Source organism: Mercurialis annua, linkage group LG7 (assembly GCF_937616625.2).
Source record: "Mercurialis annua linkage group LG7, ddMerAnnu1.2, whole genome shotgun sequence".
Classification (NCBI taxonomy): domain Eukaryota; kingdom Viridiplantae; phylum Streptophyta; class Magnoliopsida; order Malpighiales; family Euphorbiaceae; genus Mercurialis; species Mercurialis annua.
This window is the reverse complement of record NC_065576.1, coordinates 10,275,217-10,295,465: the sequence shown is the minus strand read 5'-3', so window position 1 is coordinate 10,295,465 and position 20,249 is coordinate 10,275,217. Positions and strand designations below refer to the sequence as shown.

Sequence of the window (20,249 nt, the reverse complement as noted above, 5' to 3'; positions counted from 1 at the left end):
TGCTGTCACCTTGGCAGTTTAAACCAGACACCAGTGCAAATTCTTCAATGCCAAATTTCAGCCGACACCCGCCGACTTCAAACCATAATTCAGATTTGTTCAATTGTACGACCTCCCTTAGTAACAAACAGTGGATAATCTGATTTTGCATTGTGATCTCTGGAATGTCAATGAGGTACCCGAAGCAACATTGTCTGAACATTTCCAATTCACCGGCATTAAGAGTCGATTTGATTTCGGAAATGATATCATACGACATGCGCGTATCGACCTTGGAGTGAGAATGAACTTCTCGACTAAGTTTAAACTGCCATAGCTGTACATAAATGAAAAGCGAAAAATGTCATAATTCAAAAAAACTCAATGTCAACTAGATATGAACCATCATTACACAAAAAAAATTAAAAAAACAAACAAACATGCAAAAACAGTTACAATCATAATGAAAAATAGGTTGATAAAATTTAAAATAAAAAACCTAATTCTGGAAAATAACAAATACATAACAATTCTTCTCGACTAAGTTTAAACTGCTATAGATGTACATAAATGAAAGCAAAAAATGTCATAATTCATAAAAACTCAATGTCAACTAGATATGAACCAATATTACACAAAAAAAATGAAATGAAAATAAAAACAAAAAAATTGAAAAAAAAAAACAAACAAACCTGCAAAAACAGCTACAAATCATAATGAAAAACAGGTTGATAAAACTTAAAACCAAAAACCTAAACCTGGAAAATAACAAATACATAAAAAACAGAATACATAACAATTGTTTGTTTAATAACTACTAAGTTCATAATTAAAAAACATTATACACAAGATCAAGTATAAACCCTAAATAAATATAACTTAATTGAAAATCTATTGAGTATAAAATAAATGTTAAGAAAACCTATAATAGACTAAATGTGAACCCTAAGTAAGTTAGAAAAGTATGAAATCACACCTTAGGAGCAGTTTTCTTTGATTCATTGATGGAAATGCCTTTGTGCTTCTTCGGTGACCGGATTAAATCATCTGCATGTCTCTTCTTTAAAGAGGTAGGAGATGGACGAACTGAAGCTTCTTCAGTTGATTTTTTTTTAACAGTTTTTTGAGGTTTCTTTGCAACGGTCTTCTTCCTCATTTCGCTAGCTTTGATTTCAGGTTGAGAATCAGACCCACCGCGTGTGGTAACCATATAAACAAGTCGGAAAAAAAAGAATGGAGGAAGTTAAGGAATAATGGAGGAAGTTAGGAGATAATGGAGGAGAAGAAGCTAACTGTTAGCAAGGTGGGAGTCTGAGATCGTGGTGATGTCGTGCTGAGTAATTATCAGAAGAAGGGATTTAAATTGTATTAATGGAAATAACCGTTGTGTAGGAGATGATAGAAAAAATGATTCAGTGTATTACACACACAATAAGCAAAATACATCAGGGATAAAATAGGAATAAAAAATGCAAAAAGGTAGGCATGAAAGAAACGTTTAAAATTTGAGGGATTTTTGTAAGAAAATAAAAGATGGGTTATTAACATAATATTTTGAGATTTTGAGGGATTGTATGTCATTTTCTCTTTTAATATCCGGTTTTTGGTTCTAAAAAATAAAACCCTATCCCTAATTGATTGAACATTTTTATTTAATAATTAATATTATCAAATCCGAATTTTGATCGATGAAGACCTAATAATTGGGTGTTTGTTTGTTTGCCATGTATGTGAAGATTCTGCATTTTCCTTTGATGCATATTGTTTAGGTTCGAATGGACAAGCGGATCATTGAGGTAGTTAATATGATTGCTGCTGAGAGATAAAGTGAGTCCTCTTGGTATTTTTTAATCATCAATGAAGATTAATGAAGTAGCTTTATGATTTTTGTTTTTTTAATAATGGCTGCGATGCTGTTGAATTATGTTCAGGCGCATTAACGATTAACCTGAACGGGGTGCCTGATCTTCTCTACAACACCCTGTTACTGATTTTATCACCCAGCCTGTTACATGTGAATTTTTTGATGTGCATTATTCAGTTAGTTATGCATTTATAAGTGGTGAAAGTGTGATAATTCCTATTCAAATTGCCATTCTTGGTGCTTTCTGTCTGCGTTATGATAACTAGCATCAGAAATAACCTGTTGAGGTTTAATTGGAATGGTGTCAGATGATTCTTATTGGAGTTGTAATTTCTTGTTTTTTTTACAGAATTTCCCGACCGGCGTTTACTGCAATACCTGAAGTCTTAGAATCTGCTGTTACTTCTTATGGTGAACAAAATCTCAGCGTCGCTATTATAGTTTTAATGGCTATACGTTCTCTGTGGGAGTAGTAAGTTTACCCTCTTCTCCTTACGATTTGTTTCCCTGTATTTGATTAATCCCTTCGAGTGTCTGTGCATGTTTCCAACATTACACCATAACTGACTGAAGATCAAAGTCCTCAAAATTGTATTGCTTCCTCTCTTTTACATTCGCAAGTTCTATGTGTTTACATCACTAAAGCAATAGCTGTCTGCAAAGGAAAATGTTACTTTTAGCCCATTCTACCGCATGAAGATTGAGACAGGAGGGCCTTAATTCTTGTCTGATCATCTTCGTCGTCGTGCTTGGTGCTTCATTTTGCATGGAAATATGTCTCATGTTGAGCTGTATCTTGCCTTAAATATATATGATTGTTGTCTTGTATATATATCCTTATAAGCATCTATTATGGATTCTAATGTTGGGATTCTCTTTTGGTCCTTCCTATTGTTTACTCATTTTTCTCTTTCGATTTAATTTTGGCATTACTCTTGATTTACTTTCGGTTTAATTTTGATATTTTTTCGATTTACTTTGAGATTTAGGAATAATTTCAGTTTATCCACCGTGGTATTAGTGACATGGATCTGCCGAGACAGCCCAGCTCCAAATGGCGAAATCTCCAGTTTGCTGTTCGCTGTTTGCAGTGAATCTCCGGATTGCTGTTAGTTGTTTTATTTTTCATGCTTTAATGCTTCTGCAGTTTGCTGTTCGGAGTGAATTTCCCCTTAAGTTTATATGTAAATCTTTGGACTGGAATATCAAATGTTGTTTTCTGCAGTACTTTGTCGCTATTCTTATGACTTATTCAGACAGTTATTATCTAAACCTGATTATTCTTATATGAGGGAGCCTCACACTTTATAAGTAGCGAAATTCATGAAGGATCTGGTGTAGATAACAAAATTTCCTTAAAACTATAACCTCCGGCATATAAATACCGAAGATTTGTGCCATTGTTAACCTGTAACTATTTAAAAGTTCAGATAATTGAGTTGAGCATTTCTTTCAGAAATTAAATTTCAAAATTTATATTTCAGAGTATCTAATAGAACCAATGGAAACGCCATGCTGTTCTTGATCAAGCCTACTTACTACTATCAGCTGATTGAGATTTGAGAATGTTTATCCCATGCAACGGTTGTGCCCGTCATTTTTACAACAAGACTGCGATTGGAAATCTTTAATTATTGCTTATTTTTTATCATTAAATATTAGCACATTACTTGGTTTGTTGGACGAATGACGTGACACAACCATTGTGTTGTATAATTATACATTGATCATAACATCAACAAATGAAGGTAGCTGCACATGGATGAAGTACAAGCATTCACACCAGCACAAATGAGAAATATTGAAACGGAAAACGGCATTTTTTATAAGAATAGACTATAATTATACAAATTTGTAGATTCAGAAGCCTCTCCGTGTAGCAATCGATAAGTTTCCGTGCCATATAATTTCAAAATCTAAGTGAACAACATGAAACCAGTCAACCCTCTTCTGACTCTGCAATCAGTTAATGATACATCAAAACAAACCCTAAAAAGTAGACTAATTCAACAACATTGACATATTGAACTGAATAGAACAAGAAAGCAGTAAATGTAGTATGTTTCTCATAGTCTTACCAAGTATGGCTTCCATGTTATCTTCCTTGAAGACGCCGAGTGGTGAGCCATGGACAGAGAGAAGCATCTCACCAGGCTTAGGCAGCCTTAAAGTTTTGGGTGTCATCCCGACAGACATTCTCTGGCTACTAACCTACATCAATAATCAGAGGCATCTCACTCACTTCAGAAACCTCAATAGGATTTCTACAGTTTTCTAAAGTATATTTACAGATAAAATATGCTCCTTTAGCTTCTATATAAACTTGTAATGAGTCTAGGCAACTCGCGAGTTGCTCAACTTTGAATAAAATATATTTGAAATTAATTAAATGTGGAGCTCGATCGCGAGTTTGATCTCAAGTTACTCGAATTAATTTTCGAGGCGAATTCAAATATTCAAATACTCACTTGAGAAACTTTAGTCTAGTTTAAGGTATTTTACAGTTTACTCTTAATGTTTATATATACTTACACTTATACCCTAAATAAATCAACAACAAAAATTAATTGAATCAAGATGAGTCGAGATAGAGTATTTTAATAATTCCATTTATGGTAAAATTCAATCTTATCTTTTTCATAAATAATCAAATCGAATTGAGTCGAATCCAAATATCTCAATATCCTGTCGGACTCAAATTCCACCTCAAAAAATATAGCTCAGTTGAATTTGAGTCAATTTTGAGATTCTAAATTTTATAAATAGCAACCTGATATATCATATGTCTACATGTTCAATTAAAATCTATATAAAGGAAAAATAAGATAAAATGACAAAGGAGCTATGGTAAAAAATATTTTATGCAATTGGTGACGGGACTGTGTCACGGTGTCCTTGATCAATGACATTTCTTAGTAAAGTTCATTCTAAACAATAAAGAAACACCATGACAAAAATTATTCCCAAGTCTTCTTAAAGTACTTCAGCAGAATATATCATAAAAAACATATTTTGCAAGACATCATCCATAAAAGGAGCTTCAGTTATCCTTAGAAACTGAAACATATTCAAGTTGTCACTTAGTGTATGCTAGCAAAAGTCAATAGAAAAACTTGACTTGTGAGTATGAGGATATAAAAGGGAAAACATGAGAGAAGTACACACCCCAGGAGTTTGGAGACCGTCAGCTAACATGTAAGAGTCAGATGGACCTTCCAATACCTATGAAAAATATCAAATAGTTCTCAGATAAAAAAAATAGAGTATGGATTCATGTTAAGTGTGTTGCTTCATTAATCTGATCCATGAAGTGATATACAAAGCACTCTTAGATAAATCTTTAAAAAGGTAAGCTGATTCATTTTACCAGTTCAAAACCATGAGCAAAGGATGAAAAAGTAAGAAAACATTACAACTCGTCTTTCTACGCTATAGGTGCTTTAGTACCGAGAAACCTATGTAGGTTAGTAATTCTTTTATCTTCCACCAGAAAACATTGTTAAAGTAGAAGTGGTTACTTCAAGAAGAATCATATGTATCCAAAAGATTTTCAGAAAATGTTAATTAACAATAGTCTATGTAGCATGGACACAGATACAGAAAATGAGATATTTGGACAAAGACACGGTGAAATGGTCAAAGTTTTCCATCCGAAACATCAAGTTTCCAACTCGTTTTCAAAACGGGAAATGTTGATTGAATACAGTGTTCGTGCTACTTGGACAATAGTCATCCTATATCACCCATTAACTTATGCAAACTTGAGGCTAAATTCAAAATCCTTCTACTATCAGTATCCTTTTGCAAAACAAAAATGCAATAACTAAGGTTTTATAGAAACATACAAAGTCCTTCGTCAGCAGGCTGTTACCACCCAAAATGCTCGTTCTCCCTGCCACAGAAAACGCAAATCATCATCAGATTACACCAATTCAACAAACCAAATACCAACTCAAACATTCACAAACAAAGGAACTACTCAATCTCACCATAATCCGCATTGTCAAAGGCGCCAAGAGACGGAACAGCAGAGCACTCAGAAAATGTAACAGACAGCCGGCGTAACAAAGCATGTAAGTTTCCTGCATTAGGAGCTTGACTCATCGACAAATCATCCCCTTTATCATTCCAATCCACCTCAATTTCGCCATTTTCGCTACTTTTTCGGATCGATAAGTTCACATGATTCTCCTTAAAGAACTGGAGGGCAGGAGTTTGTAACTGGTCCTGGTTGAAATAGGATTGAAGCAAACGCAACCCGGTTAAGGTATGCTCATCCTTCACATCACGCATAGCCCTAATTGCAGCACACTGGCGCTCAACTAGTCATAATTAGGAGCAAACTATAATACAATTAGTGCATAATTCAAACCAAGTTGAAATCGAAATATAATCAAATTAAATGAATAAGTAAATAAATGAACCTTCTCGGTCTATCAATTGACCTTCGTCTTGATTTTGAATTTGGGGAACTTCTTTCACTGTCTTCTTTTTAACTCGTCGTTTTGGCATTTTTAGGGTTTTGAAAACAAAAACAGGATTTTTTAATGAAATTTTGAAGCATCAAATGGGAAATGCAATCTGATTTAAAAAAAAAAACAAAATGGGTATTCTAAATTTAATGAAAAAAAGGAGATTATGGATAAAAAAAAAACCTAAATTTAGGATTTTTATGGAGATTTTGAAATTGAAATGAGCGCGGTGTTGGATAGCTAACTTTACCCCCTGAATTTGTGTTCCTGACTATTTTTATACTAATAAATCTTATTTTATTGTTTATCATTATTGGATAAAATAAATTTAAATAGGCTAAAACTTGTTTTTATATATTTTCCTTTTTAATAAATTCATTATTTGCAAATGCACTAAATACTAAAATAAAGCAGATTATTTCATTAAATCAAAATAAATACAATTTTTATTATAAAAACTCATATTTTTTTAAGTTTTAAAAATGAAATTGTAAATATAGCGAATATAATGGATAAAGAATCAACCAATTTTTAAGTTTGCGATTCAGAGTCAATTATTTACTTTCAAACATTTTGATCAATTAAAAATTATTTTTTATTTTTAGGTCAATTAAAAGCATATTAGTATATAATGTGTACAAGTTAATAGATCATGACGATCTAATTTTATCTTTAATTGATTAAAAATGTTATCCTTTATTAATCGAAAATAAGAGTTTTTTTTAAAAAAAATAAAAGTGAATTATTTAACTCCAAATTAAAAATTCAGAGAATAAATTGACTGTTTATTTAAATATAATAAAATTCCTCATTAAAAAAGCAAATGATACAAAAAGAATTCTCGAAGTTTTTTCAAAATTACAGATCAGTATTTTTTTGTTATAAAAAAGCCCTTTCAAATTTTTTTACTAAACAAAAAAAACTCCTTCATCCATCAAAAGTAAAAACCAGCTTTAACTACTGATGTGCCACTCATAAATTTATAGAAAAACATTTCAAAAATAACCTTAATTTTTAAAATATATACCAATTTTATATTTATGAAGTTGGTGGCATAATTTCACCCATTTTTTTCCTAATATTAAGTAATATTTTTATTAAAATCAAATTAGACCAATCAATCAATTATATTCAACCAATCAATCAATTATATTCAACCAATCAAAATTCAATTAAATCTATCAAAACTCAGTTAAACAAATTAAAACCAATTAAACTAACTAAAATTAAATTAAATTAAAATCAAATTAATTTTAGTTAGAACTTAATTAAATTTTAATTAAGAAATCGAACAATCGTCGTTGGTTTTTTAGCATAGACCTATTGTTTTCAAAGAGAACAGACTTACTGAGAACATACATATTGTTCTCTAACAGAGAAAACAAACCCGATTTGTTCTCAAAAGAGAGCAGATCATTAGGTCTGTTTTTGTTTGACAATAAACTTGCAGACAACCTCCGACAAGCTCGCCGAAGGTCATTTTTTAATAGTTTTTGATAATCTTTTGATGTTTTTTTTTGAAGGATTAATCTGAAATATGATGTAAATATTAAGAAATTTTTTGAATTTTACTCTTAACCAATTTGACTTTGTGAACTGTATATTTAACGGAATGGTTTATTTGTCCTATTTTAATTTTTTAGAGAGTTCAATTGTTTAATTTTATAACAACAAGCGTTTTTCTATATCCAAAAATAATAAACGAGCTAATATGTACTTTTAGATATGTACTTTTAGAGAAATTTAAAGATTTTTTTTATCTTTTACCTTTAAAAAATCTGCAAAACAGAAACACCAAAATAGGAAAAAGAAAAAGTATAAAGTTTCTGTAATAAATCTTTTAAAAATTTACAAGCTGATCCATTTGCATTTTGTTAGATTTTCCTTAATTTTTTTAGCTCCCGCCAATTCTAATTGTATATAAATATAAACTATTAAATTTTTCCATTGTTCTAACATTCTTTAATGGCAACTTCACCAGCTGATTTTTATGCATTTCTTCTTCAAACAACCCTCAAATCCAAGGACCCATCATTAACAGGCAAATCAATCCATGCCCAAATTATCAAATTAGGCCTCAACTTTAGTAGTATATACTTGATGAACAATCTCATTAATTTATATTCGAAATGTGGGTACATGGTTGATGCACACATTCTGTTTGATGAAATGCCTGTGAAGAATACATTCTCATGGAATACAGTTCTCACTGGGTACGCAAAATTAGGCAAATTAGCCGAAGCACATTGCGTTTTTGATGAATTACCTGAGCGTGATTCTGTTTCTTGGACTACAATGATTGTGGGTTATAATCAAACAGGTCGTTTCGACAGTGCGATAAAGATGTTTATAGCTATGGTGAAGGATCGAATTTCGCCTACCGAATATACCATTACTAATGTACTTTCTTCTTGTGCTGCTCTTGGGAGTTTAGGTTTATGTAAAAAGGTTCATTCTTTTGTTGTTAAATTAGGACTTGGTGGGTGTGTTCCTGTTGCTAATTCACTTCTTAATACGTATGCAAAGGCGGGAGATTTTGCTATGGCGAAAATGGTTTTTGATAGGATGAGATTGAGGAGTATTTCGAGTTGGAATATTATGTTATCCTTGCATATGAATCGCGGGAGAGTTGACTTGGCTCTTGCTCAGTTTCTACAAATGAGTGAAAGGGATATAGTTACTTGGAATTCGATGATTGCGGGATATCATCAGCATGGTTTTGATAAGGAAGCACTAGAATTCTTCTCTAGAATGTTGGAAGATTCTTCTTTGAAACCTGATAGGTTTACTTTAGCCAGTATTTTATCAGCCTGTGCAAATCTTGAGAACTTGAATCTTGGGAAGCAAATTCATACTTACCTAATCAGGATGGAGTTTGATATATCGGGGGCAGTGGAAAATTCTTTGATCTCAATGTATGGAAAGACCGGAGGAATTGAAATTGCTCAGAAGATTGTAAAGCAAAGCGGGATTTCAGATCTTGATGTTATAGCATTTACAGCCCTATTGGATGGTTATGTCAAGCTTGGGAATATAACCCCAGCCAGACATATTTTTGACTCATTGAGGGAACGTGATGTAGTTGCATGGACGGCTATGATAGTAGGTTATGTACAGAATGACTTGAGTGATGATGCCGTGAAGCTTTTCAGAATAATGGCTACAGAAGGACCCCGGCCAAACAGTTATACACTAGCAGCCATGTTGAGTGTCATTTCAAGTGTGGCTTCCTTGAATCACGGAAAACAAATTCATGCAAGCGCGATAAAATCAAAAGAAGATTCATCAGTTTCTGTAGGTAATGCATTGATTACGATGTATGCAAAAGCTGGAAGTATCAGCAGTGCCCAAAATGTATTTAACCTCATTAGTCGGCACAAGGAAACTATCTCTTGGACTTCTATGATTGTAGCTTTAGCTCAACATGGTCTTGGACAAGAAGCAATAGAGCTGTTTGAAAAGATGTTGGCAGTTGGTATTGAGCCTGATCACATAACTTATGTAGGAGTGCTCTCTGCTTGCACACATGTAGGATTGGTAGAGCAGGGCAAGAGCTACTTCAATTTGATGACTAGTGTACATAAAATCGAGCCAACTCTGAGCCATTATGCGTGCATGGTTGACCTGCTTGGGCGTGCTGGGTTGCTGCAAGAAGCATTTAAGTTTATAGAGAACATGCCTGTTGAACCAGATGTTATAGCTTGGGGTTCACTGTTATCTTCTTGTAAGGTTTATAAAAATGCTGATCTGGCAAAAGTTGCAGCAGAGAGACTGCTTTGCATTGAGCCGGACAACAGTGGGGCATACTCTGCCCTTGCGAATGTATATTCAGCTTGTGGAAGATGGCGAGAAGCTGCTGAAATTAGAAAGTTAATGAAAGATAGAGGAGTAAAGAAAGAGCAAGGTTTTAGTTGGATACAGATTCAAAACAAAGCACATATCTTCGGAGCTGACGATGGGCTACACCCTCAGAAAGACAAAATCTATAAAACGATGGACAAGATCTGGAAGGAGATTAAAAAGATGGGGTTTGTTCCAGACACTCAATCTGTATTGCATGACCTTGATATAGAGGTGAAGGATCAGATTCTTAGATATCACAGTGAGAAACTGGCCATTGCATTTGGGCTAATAAGTACCCCAGAAAACACTACATTGAGGATAATGAAGAATCTCAGAGTCTGTAATGATTGTCATACAGCTATCAAATTTATTTCCAAGCTTATGGGTAGAGAAATCATCGTGAGAGATGTTACTCGTTTTCATCATTTTAAGGATGGCTCCTGTTCTTGCCGTGACTATTGGTGATTTCTTATAACTACACCGATGAATTTCTCGAGAAACAATACAAGTTTTTGGGTCCCTCTCTTCTACTACAATCAAAATCCTGTTAGTACTATACCCTTTGTATATTATCCTGGCTTTCTAATAGAAATCATAATCTATCAATGATGATTGTTATGTTGTGTTTTTATAGCTTGATTTCTTGTATGCTCTTATGGAGCAAAGCAAGTCTCCCAGAATGCTACAAGTACAACCATCTACTTGTTTAATGCTATTGCTGATTTTGGTGGGCATTAGCTGAGTAGATGCCAGGAAATTTTCAGGTTTTGGAGATTCATCATCCTGAATATTATTGACTTTGCTTAAGTTTTAAATATAAATGATGAAGTTCTGCTTATAAACTTGTGAACATTTGAAATTAGGCAGCTATTGGTCTTGTACTGTTTCCAAAATGCAGGACATACAGATTCAGAAGCAAATGGATGAGCAGTGCTGATGGCAGATTATGAAGTGGTGACCTTGAAATAAATGTCCTTGACAAGGGTGCTTCATTCTGGAAATTGAACTACAATTGAACTTATACACACATGGATCCAACAGGTCTGTTTATCTACTTTAGCTTCTTTCAATTAATCCACAGTTCTTCATGTAGAATGTCTTTTCTGCAAATATCTTCTTTGTTTTATTCTTTTAATCCAAATTATATTTTATGAAATTAAAATAACATAAATAAAGGAATGGCTACCGTCAACGGAAAAATTAAACTATTGACGACTGCTGAAGAAATAATTAAAAAAAAAACTCTAGGCCGCTAGGATTGTTTTAGAGAGAAAAGATAATTTTTTTAGGGCCCCTTTGGAATGAATGAATTCCATAAAATTATGTGGAATTCATTTGTAATTCTAATTTTTTGTGTTTGGAATAAATGAACCTATTAAAACAATTCTTGAAATTGAAATTCTGGAATTGGTTTTAATTATAATTTGAGGAATTGCAAATCCAACTAAAATAGGTGGAATTTGCAAATGAATTCCAAAAATTTAAAAGAATAATTTTATTTGACTAATTTGTCCTTACTTTATAAAGTTATTTTTTTATTTTCTTTCACTTTTTATTTTTATTACTATTTTTTTTCTTTCTATCTTTTCTTTCTAATTTTCATCTCCATCTTTTTTATGTAGTATATTTTTATTTTTAATTTTTAAAAATCATTATTAATTATTTTATACATCTTAATCATAATATTAGTGACTTTAGTATTATTAATTTTAAATATATATATATATATATATATATATATATATATATATATATATATATATATATATATATATTTAATAAGCTGATATTATTAAAAAATTAATGATTATTTCTATTTTTAAGATATTTTTAATAAAATGTCTATAAGGTTAATATGGGAATAAGGTTACAAAGAATTCAATTCTAGAATTCATTCCAAACATAAATATATGGAATTCATTTCAATTTTAAATTTTGTATTCTTTCATTCCAAACGGTGTAATTCATTTGTAAATGATTTCCATATAGAATTCATTTGTAAATGAATTCCAATTAACAATTGGAATTATTCCAAAGGGGGCCTTAGGGTTAATTCCTAAAAAAATCACGAACTTTACACAAAGTTTCATTTTAATCATGAACTTTAAAAGTTGTCATTTAAAGGCACGAACTTTCATTTTGTTTCAAATCTATCGCCAAAGTAAAATCCGGTGTATTTTATCGAACCAAAAATTCCTAATCCTATATACTCTAACTAAAAGATAATAAGATTTAATGTCGATTTATAATTTGGGTCTTTTATTAATGGTTTATTGAAGAATTTAGAAAACAAAAATACATTAAAATGATAAATTTGAAACAAAATGAAAGTTCGTGCCTTTAAATGGCAACTTTTAAAGGTCATGATTAAAATGAAACTTCGTGTAAAGTTCGTGATTTTTTTAGGAATTAACCCTTTTTTTATAATGTTTAGTACGTGTCTCTTAAGTGTGTTTTTTGATTTTTTTTCGGTGTATTTTCTACAATATCAATATAGAAAATAAATCAAAATTAAACCGGCTTAATTTTATAGTTTATTTCTTGTGTTTCTGATTCAGCATTTTTACAATTAATTGTTCCGAACCATTATTGATGTTAACCACCATTAATAATGTTATTAAGCTAAAATAAAGCGTGAAGACAAAGCATGTGAAACATGCACTGATCTTAATATATCCATGATCATGACTCACTTCCAAATCAGCCATTTTGTCTTTACCTCCTCCAAGGATATACTTATTTTTAAACTCCATATTGTATTTTAAACTATTCAAAATAGTATAATATTTTTATAATTCAAAATAATTTAATCCTTTTTAGTTTTTCTAGGATTCAACTTTCAAATAATTATAATTTAAAGTAATTCGCAATTTTGGTCAATTAATTCCATTTTATAATTTATCACTTCAATTTGTAATTTAACTATCTCTTCAATTAACAATTTATTCCTACAACTAAATTAATTTGTAAAATAAAATTTGTTGATTATAACTATCAATTTTAAAATTAATTTGTCGCAAAATCAACTTATATACTAATTGTCCATCTTTTATAGATTAAAGAGACAAAGTGCTCTTTGAATTTTTTTTTAAAATTCGCCTGACTTTTGTTTTTGAGAAGGTAAGACAGGTAAAAAAAATAAGTTTTTTTATTTTTTGGACACAATTAAGTCTTTATAATTTTAAAATTAAAAAATTAAACCCTCATTGTTTTAAAATTGAACAAATAAACCCTTTTAATTTATTTTTTGAATATATACCCTTTCAAATTTTTGATAAATATTTTAAACATTAAAATTATTTGTAAATTTTTTTCCTATATCATCGTGAGAGACATATCAACCATTAAAACAACTGTTTCTAATGGTGTTGGACGAAAGAGATTATTTATCTATTTGAAAATAAAGAGGGTTTATTCTCAAAAAAAAAAAAAAATTAAGAGGGTTTAATTGTACTTAAAAAATTAAAAAATCTGATCCGTACTTTTGTAAAAAATACGAAGACCTATCTATACTTTTTGCCGAAAAAGAAAGTTGCACATCAGCTTACGTCTAACCGAAAAATTATTTACAAGTTGCTCATAAGAATCAGAGTCACTGACACTGTTACTCTCCCTTCCCTCACACTCACCTGCTTTCCAAAAAATGGCGTTACAGTCTCATATTCTCAAGAAAATCATACAAAAATCCAAACCCACTTCTCTTGTTTACAACAACATCAATCTCTTCTCTTCATCTGCTGCTTCCACCGCCGCCACCACCACCACTCCATCCGCCACCGCCACAGCCACCGATCCTCCGCCACCAAAGCTCCCACCTTTCAACTATGATCCCAAACCCTACAAAGGCCCATTGGCCGATGAGGTTCTTAGCAAACGAAAGAAATTTCTGGGTCCTTCTCTTTTCTACTACTATCAAAAACCTGTAAGTTTATGTCCTTTTTTTAGTCAAAAGTTTTGGTCTTTAGTAGCTCATGAAGGATTGTGTTATTGTGCAGTTAAATATTGTTGAAGGGAAGATGCAGTATTTGTTTGATGAAAGTGGGAGGAGATATTTGGATGCGTTTGCTGGAATAGTGACGGTTTCATGTGGTCACTGTCATCCTGACATTTTGAATGCTATTATGGAACAGAGCAAGCTTCTTCAACATGCTACTACTATCTATTTGCATCATGCTATTGCTGATTTTGCTGAGGCTTTAGCCGCTAAGATGCCCGGAAATCTTAAGGTTTTTTTCTTCTTTAAATTGAATTTTCTAGATTATTATTGGTCTAGGTAGCACGGACACGGAAATGGAGAAACGGGACACTTGACACGGAAATGGAGAAACGGGACACTTGACATGGTCACGGACACGGCGTAATGGTGTTATTTTAATGTTTCCTACTTAAAAAATAGGTTTTGTGTCTGAAATGTCAAGTGTCTGAAATGTTTCTGAAACGGGACATGTTGGTTGAATGAAGTGTCCGCGCTACCTTGGTTTATAATCCTTTTTTTTTGCTAAACATATTATAGTTTCGTAACATAATCTGATTTGTAGATGAAGCTTTGATTGTAAAAAATGGAAATCTGCTTGAACTAATAGATAATTTGAACATTTTCTAGCTAATTGGATGACTATTGTGTCGATGACTATGATCCTTATATATATTGCAGGTTGTGTATTTTGTAAATTCTGGGTCGGAAGCTAATGAATTAGCAATGCTGATGGCCAGACTATACAGTGGTAATCTAGATATGATTTCTTTAAGAAATGCTTATCATGGAGGAAGCTCTAATACAATTGGACTAACTGCTCTAAACACATGGAAGTACCCTATACCACAGGTTTGTTTATATCCTAGTGCTATGTACAATTTTTTGCAAATCCTATATGATTTTGTTGTTGTTATTATTTTGGGTAACTTAGCAGCTAGTTTGGTTTGGTGATTTCGGCATTTTTTGTTAGGAATTTCATCACTGATCTAATCATGAGCACAGCCTAAGCCTTATAGTTGAACTGCGTGTGCAAAGTAAATTGAAGCCCTAGATTATGTGACTATCTCGTCAACTAGAATCTTCCAGTGTGTGTTTTTTCTCATTATGTTAGTAATCTATGTTACAGAATGTTCATATATATGATCCATCCAACAAAATGAAATTAGATAATCATTCATGTAAATGACTATCTACATCAATCGTATTGTGAAAGCATCATAATTTTGATGAGATATTGGGTTCAATTAACGTTATTGACTTAAAACTGTGCGCCAAACAGTAAACAACAGGCATTTGGTTTTTTGTTTTCAAATTTCTGGATGTTTTCTTTGATTCTGCTCCTAACTTAAGCGAAGAATGTAAAATTCTTAATCTCCCTGAACTATATGGTTAATTTTCTTTAAGACAGTGCATCTTACATATAGTTTAAGGCTCATATTCTCACCCGATAGTGAGTTTCCTGGCCTTGAGATAAGATTTACAAATGACTCTAACCATCTTCCGCAGGATGACATTCATCACGTTGTTAATCCAGATCCATATCGAGGGATTTTTGGTTCTGATCCATCTGGATATGCCAAAGACGTGGAAGATCACATTGCATATGGTACTTCAGGAAAAGCTGCTGGATTTATAGCTGAAACTATTCAGGTTGACAATTCGCCTAAATTCTTTCTTCTTTCAAGTTATTTGTGTAGAGAGATTTCTGAAACTTCTTTTTTGCTGCTTGTTAATGATTGATGCTAGGGAGTTGGAGGAACAGTTGAATTGGCCCCTGGGTACTTAAAACTGGTTTATGACATTGTACGCAATGCTGGCGGTGTCTGCATTGCTGATGAAGTTCAAACTGGATTTGGTCGCACAGGAAGCCATTATTGGGGTTTTGAGACACAAGGAGTCATTCCTGACATAGTTACCATGGCCAAGGTCTTGATTGTCTTATTCATTTTTGATGAATAGTTAAATGTCAAAATTTAAATTCCTCAGCAGTCAGCACTACAATGCTTTGAATAGTCAGATTTGAGAGTTGTATTAATTTTGTGTTGTCACCAATTAACATTTCACAAGTAACATCTTTCAGGGTATTGGTAATGGTTTACCACTAGGAGCAGTAGTGACAACACCAGAAATAGCAAGTGTTATGTCTCAGAAGATTCAATTTAACACGTTCGGCGGCAATCCTGTTTGTTCTGCTGGTGGGCATGCGGTACTGAAAGTTCTTGACAAAGAGAAGCGTCAAGAACATTGCGCCAATGTGGGTTCCCACATTATTAGCCGCTTGAAAGACCTTCAGCTAAAACATGACAGTAATTTCTTTTAAACTTGGCATCTCAATTGAATAATTTGTTTCTCATTTTCTTTGTCTTGTGACATAATGGAAGTTCACTAAATAGGAAAAAAAAAGAGAGATACAAACATCCGCTTGTAGGTGATCTGTTGGGTTAGGCATAGATCCTATATCTTGTAACCTTTTAATTGTTTGCAAATTGCAACATAAATGAGACGAGCTATTGTTACGATAGCTAGCTGTTATAATATATTCCTATATCTTAGCTTAAATATTTAGTTAGTAGATAAATATAAGTCTCAGACTTATTTAGGAAGTAGTTTTATTTATTTCTTATTTAGTAATAGTATATGTTTTATTATTAGAATAGGATTCTTTTAGAACGTATTCTAATTAGGACTCTTTTAGATTACCTATTGTAATCAGGAAAGGATTCTTCTCTATTTAAAGAGAAGGAATTTGGAATAATAAACCAATCAATAAATTCAATTATAGTTTGAAAAGAGAAAGTCTCTTTTTCATTAGTAATAGGTCGCTCGAAGAAAGGAGGAAACAAAAGAAATCTAGCAGATTTCCCGGCGAACAGACCCGTGACGAGATCCTATTTGCGGGACCATAACAATTTGGTATCAAAGCCGGTCGTCATGGCTGATCAGAACCAATTAGCAAGCAAAGTCGAAGATTTAGAAAAGAGAGTCAGTCAAGAGATTGGCGAATTACGCGAGAGTGTCAAGGCAATAGAACGGATGTTGGAGCTGCAATTTTCAGGCAAAGAAAAGGTATGCGATAACAAAGTTGTGTCAGAAAGTGATAGCCAAAACTTAGTCAGGCAGCCAGTAAAAGATTTTGGAACATCAGTTGTGCCAAGATTTTCTAAACTGGAGTTTCCCTCTTACAATGGGAAAGAGGACCCTCTAGGATGGTTATATCGCTGTGAACAATTCTTCTCCAACCAAAAAACTGATGAGGGAGAGAGAGTTGATTTGGCAGCCTTCCACATGACAGGTGAAGCTCAATTGTGGTTTTACAGACTTGAGCAAGAGGAGCCAAGGATTGCATGGGAACAATTTAAATCTTATTGTCTTTTGAGGTTTGGACCTCCATTAAGTAGCAACCCGCTAGGAGAGCTAATCAATCTCAAACAAGTAGGAACGGTGGAAGAATATCAAAGTCAATTTCAAACCCTACTTGCAAGAGCAACCTCAGTTCGTTCAGACCAACAGGTAGATATGTTTACTGCAGGTTTGACAGAGGCATTGCGAGTCGATGTGGAAATGCAAAATCCTCCAAACTTGGTGACGGCAATGAACTATGCACGAGCTTTTGAGAGAAAAATACAAATTTATCGTGGAATAGGAGAAAAGAATTTTCCTATCTCATTGGCAGCCCCAAATCCATTCGAAATTGCTACATCTTCAGCAATTAGCCAAGAGCAGAAAATCCAACGCCAAGGCAATAATGTTATATCATCACCTAATATGGAAATAGGAGTAGTTGCACCCTCAATTAAGCGTTTGACCAGAGCTGAAATGTCAGAACGAAGGGCGAAAGGGCAATGTTTCAATTGTGATGAACTTTACTCAAATGGGCATAAATGCAAAAGACTTTTTTGCCTCTTGCTATACGACCCGGAGGAAGAGGAAACCACCTGGATTGGTTAGAGCAGAGCTTGAGGACAAGCTCTTAGTCGAGAAAGGGAGTAATGTTACGATAGCTAGCTGTTATAATATATTCCTATATCTTAGCTTAAATATTTAGTTAGTAGATAAATATAAGTCTCAGACTTATTTAGGAAGTAGTTTTATTTATTTCTTATTTAGTAATAGTATATGTTTTATTATTAGAATAGGATTCTTTTAGAACGTATTCTAATTAGGACTCTTTTAGATTACCTATTGTAATCAGGAAAAGATTCTTCTCTATTTAAAGAGAAGGAATTTGGAATAATAAACCAATCAATAAATTCAATTATAGTTTGAAAAGAGAAAGTCTCTTTTTCATTAGTAATAGGTCGCTCGAAGAAAGGAGGAAACAAAGGAAATCTAGCAGATTTCCCGGCGAACAGACCCGTGACGAGATCCTATTTGCGGGACCATAACAGCTATATATTAGGTTCATTACCATCAAGGAAACCTAAACTTTTTTTTATCATTCAGCACCTATTTTTAATGTCGTTTTTCAATTTTTGAGTGCATGCAAGTAAAACCAATTTGCTCAGAAGTTTAGGACTTTGAAATATGTGATGAGCTTGTTCTGGTACTCTGTCTCATTAAGAGCTATCAGACAAGTAGACTAATTTTGCAAATGCATGCCCGTGTGGACCTGCATGCCACTTGTGAGCTTGTATAGAAAAAACATAAGAAATGCTCATCTTTAATGAAAGATAAAAGAAAATAAAACCTCATGTAGAATAACTTGATTTTACCCTTCCAATATCTACACGCTTGTGCCTGGGTATAATTTGCTGAAGTTCTCCATGACATTAAGTATGACGATTTGAAAATTTTGAATTAATTTTTTATATCTGATATAACACAGAATGATGGTTCAAACACTTTTCATGCTTTGGTAATATTGCAGTCATTGGAGACGTAAGAGGGAGGGGTTTAATGGTGGGAATAGAACTTGTTACAGACAGGAAGGAGAAGACACCAGCCAAGGCAGAAACCACAGTTCTTTTTGAGAAACTCAAAGGTATTAACCCAACCTTAGCAATTTAAATATAGAAAATATTAAACTTTAATATATATAAAATGATTTTCTCTTAATTTTCTACATATATGTTTCCTTGTTCGTCTTCGAATGGCAGATCTTGGTGTTCTAGTTGGGAAAGGTGGACTGCATGGAAATGTTTTTCGAGTGAAGCCACCTATGTGTTTCACCAAAGATGATGCAGGTAACGGTTTATCTAATGCGGTTTTTTAATAAATCAAGACCTCTTAATTTATACGAGCAGAATGAGATCATCTTTCAGAATGATTCTATAAACACTGGAAACGAATTGGCCTTTACATACAAACATAATGCATCAACTTATGAAATGCTTGTGATTGAAATCAAATTTTTGTTTGTTTATATAGAGATTCTGCAGCAGAATCTACAATCACATTGGTATGTTATTGTTATGTGCAGATTTTCTCGTGGATGCTTTGGACTATTCTATGTCAAAGCTGTGAGGATCAAAGATGTTCGGATGAGTTGAATGTGTAACACTCAAACCTTCAAATGTCAGATCTTTCATTTCCATTTATTAATTTCAGTAATAGTAAGAAAATTGTAATGAGCTCATTCCTTCTATTGCATGAGATAGTATGATCAGAAATAGGAATCCCAGGTGAGAAAGTTTAGCATTGGCAATGGCAGGTCAAAAAAAACTACTCCCTCCATTTTAGTTGTCCATTTAGGTAAATTGTACATACCAAGATAGTGCTTTTTCTTGAATGTAGCCCTATTAGTTAATAAATGCTTTTTAAAGTGAAACATAGTCATTTATTAGGTAAGGGTGAATTTGAAAGATAAAGATTAAAATCACCTTAAGTCCTTAAATGGACAAGTATTTATAGACAAATAAAGTCTAAATGGACAACTAAGGAATTTTATTTTTCTTTTATAGGACATGCTGGAACTCCAACTCAACATTTAAGGGCAAGTAAGCCCTCATTGGATTTCCCATTACATTTAAGCCATTAAGGTTTCAAAAGTGGCTCAAACGTGCCCCTTTTAATAACAAAAACACCATAGCGACTGTCCTAGTAAAGGATGAAGAAGGCTGGCAACACCCCGTGTAATATGTAAGCTGAATCTTGAGAGATGCGGAATACAAATATC

The 20,249-nt window shown here is 32.9% G+C and overlaps 3 protein-coding genes and 1 long non-coding RNA gene across 6 annotated transcripts; 3 read left to right on the top strand and 1 right to left on the bottom strand.

Annotated features, from left to right (window-relative positions):
- The first annotated feature begins 1,594 nt into the window (after positions 1 to 1,594).
- Positions 1,595 to 3,131, top strand: LOC126656231 (uncharacterized). Its single transcript, XR_007633180.2, has 2 exons — positions 1,595 to 1,806; positions 2,193 to 3,131. It is a non-coding gene; the product is annotated as an uncharacterized LOC126656231 (long non-coding RNA).
- Positions 3,132 to 3,644: 513 nt separating this feature from the next.
- Positions 3,645 to 6,558, bottom strand: LOC126654641 (uncharacterized). 3 transcript variants are annotated; one of them, XM_050348568.2, is made up of 6 exons: positions 6,268 to 6,558; positions 5,833 to 6,165; positions 5,689 to 5,735; positions 5,009 to 5,065; positions 3,922 to 4,054; positions 3,645 to 3,799 (listed from the first exon to the last, which is right to left on the bottom strand). In XM_050348568.2, exons 1-6 carry the CDS (start codon positions 6,353 to 6,355, stop codon positions 3,783 to 3,785), a joined length of 675 nt encoding a protein of 224 aa, XP_050204525.1. In that variant the 5' UTR covers positions 6,356 to 6,558; the 3' UTR covers positions 3,645 to 3,782. The 3 variants fall into 3 exon arrangements, with proteins under 3 accessions (XP_050204525.1, XP_050204526.1, XP_050204527.1); XM_050348569.2 differs by having other exon boundaries at positions 5,833 to 6,186; positions 6,268 to 6,362; XM_050348570.2 differs by having other exon boundaries at positions 5,833 to 6,154; positions 6,268 to 6,359.
- A 1,562-nt stretch (positions 6,559 to 8,120) lies between these two features.
- On the top strand, positions 8,121 to 11,621 carry LOC126657671 (pentatricopeptide repeat-containing protein At2g22070). Its single transcript, XM_050352401.2, has 3 exons — positions 8,121 to 10,704; positions 10,793 to 10,922; positions 11,057 to 11,621. Exon 1 carries the CDS (start codon positions 8,281 to 8,283, stop codon positions 10,621 to 10,623), a length of 2,343 nt encoding a protein of 780 aa, XP_050208358.1. The 5' UTR covers positions 8,121 to 8,280; the 3' UTR covers positions 10,624 to 10,704; positions 10,793 to 10,922; positions 11,057 to 11,621.
- A 2,075-nt stretch (positions 11,622 to 13,696) lies between these two features.
- LOC126657673 (alanine--glyoxylate aminotransferase 2 homolog 1, mitochondrial-like) lies at positions 13,697 to 19,778 on the top strand. Its single transcript, XM_050352404.2, has 9 exons — positions 13,697 to 14,080; positions 14,154 to 14,384; positions 14,813 to 14,983; positions 15,641 to 15,784; positions 15,881 to 16,060; positions 16,215 to 16,440; positions 19,002 to 19,115; positions 19,231 to 19,317; positions 19,554 to 19,778. The coding sequence occupies exons 1-9, from the start codon at positions 13,802 to 13,804 to the stop codon at positions 19,595 to 19,597; spliced, it is 1,476 nt and encodes a 491-aa protein (XP_050208361.1). The 5' UTR covers positions 13,697 to 13,801; the 3' UTR covers positions 19,598 to 19,778.
- Positions 19,779 to 20,249: the final 471 nt, after the last annotated feature.

What these genes read in the sequence shown, in the direction of transcription:
- LOC126654641 (XM_050348568.2), bottom strand. Translation starts at nt 6,355, where the DNA reads ATGCCAAAACGACGAGTTAAAAAGAAGACAGTGAAAGAAGTTCCCCAA. An exon ending in CTTTGACAATGCGGATTATG is followed by an intron (nt 5,736 to 5,832) that starts GTGAGATTGAGT and finishes TTTCTGTGGCAG; the next exon opens with GGAGAACGAGCATTTTGGGT. An exon ending in GCCTGCTGACGAAGGACTTT is followed by an intron (nt 5,066 to 5,688) that starts GTATGTTTCTAT and finishes TATTTTTCATAG; the next exon opens with GTATTGGAAGGTCCATCTGA.
- LOC126657671 (XM_050352401.2), top strand. Translation starts at nt 8,281, where the DNA reads ATGGCAACTTCACCAGCTGATTTTTATGCATTTCTTCTTCAAACAACC.
- LOC126657673 (XM_050352404.2), top strand. Translation starts at nt 13,802, where the DNA reads ATGGCGTTACAGTCTCATATTCTCAAGAAAATCATACAAAAATCCAAA. An exon ending in TCTACTACTATCAAAAACCT is followed by an intron (nt 14,081 to 14,153) that starts GTAAGTTTATGT and finishes GTTATTGTGCAG; the next exon opens with TTAAATATTGTTGAAGGGAA. An exon ending in TTATAGCTGAAACTATTCAG is followed by an intron (nt 15,785 to 15,880) that starts GTTGACAATTCG and finishes GATTGATGCTAG; the next exon opens with GGAGTTGGAGGAACAGTTGA.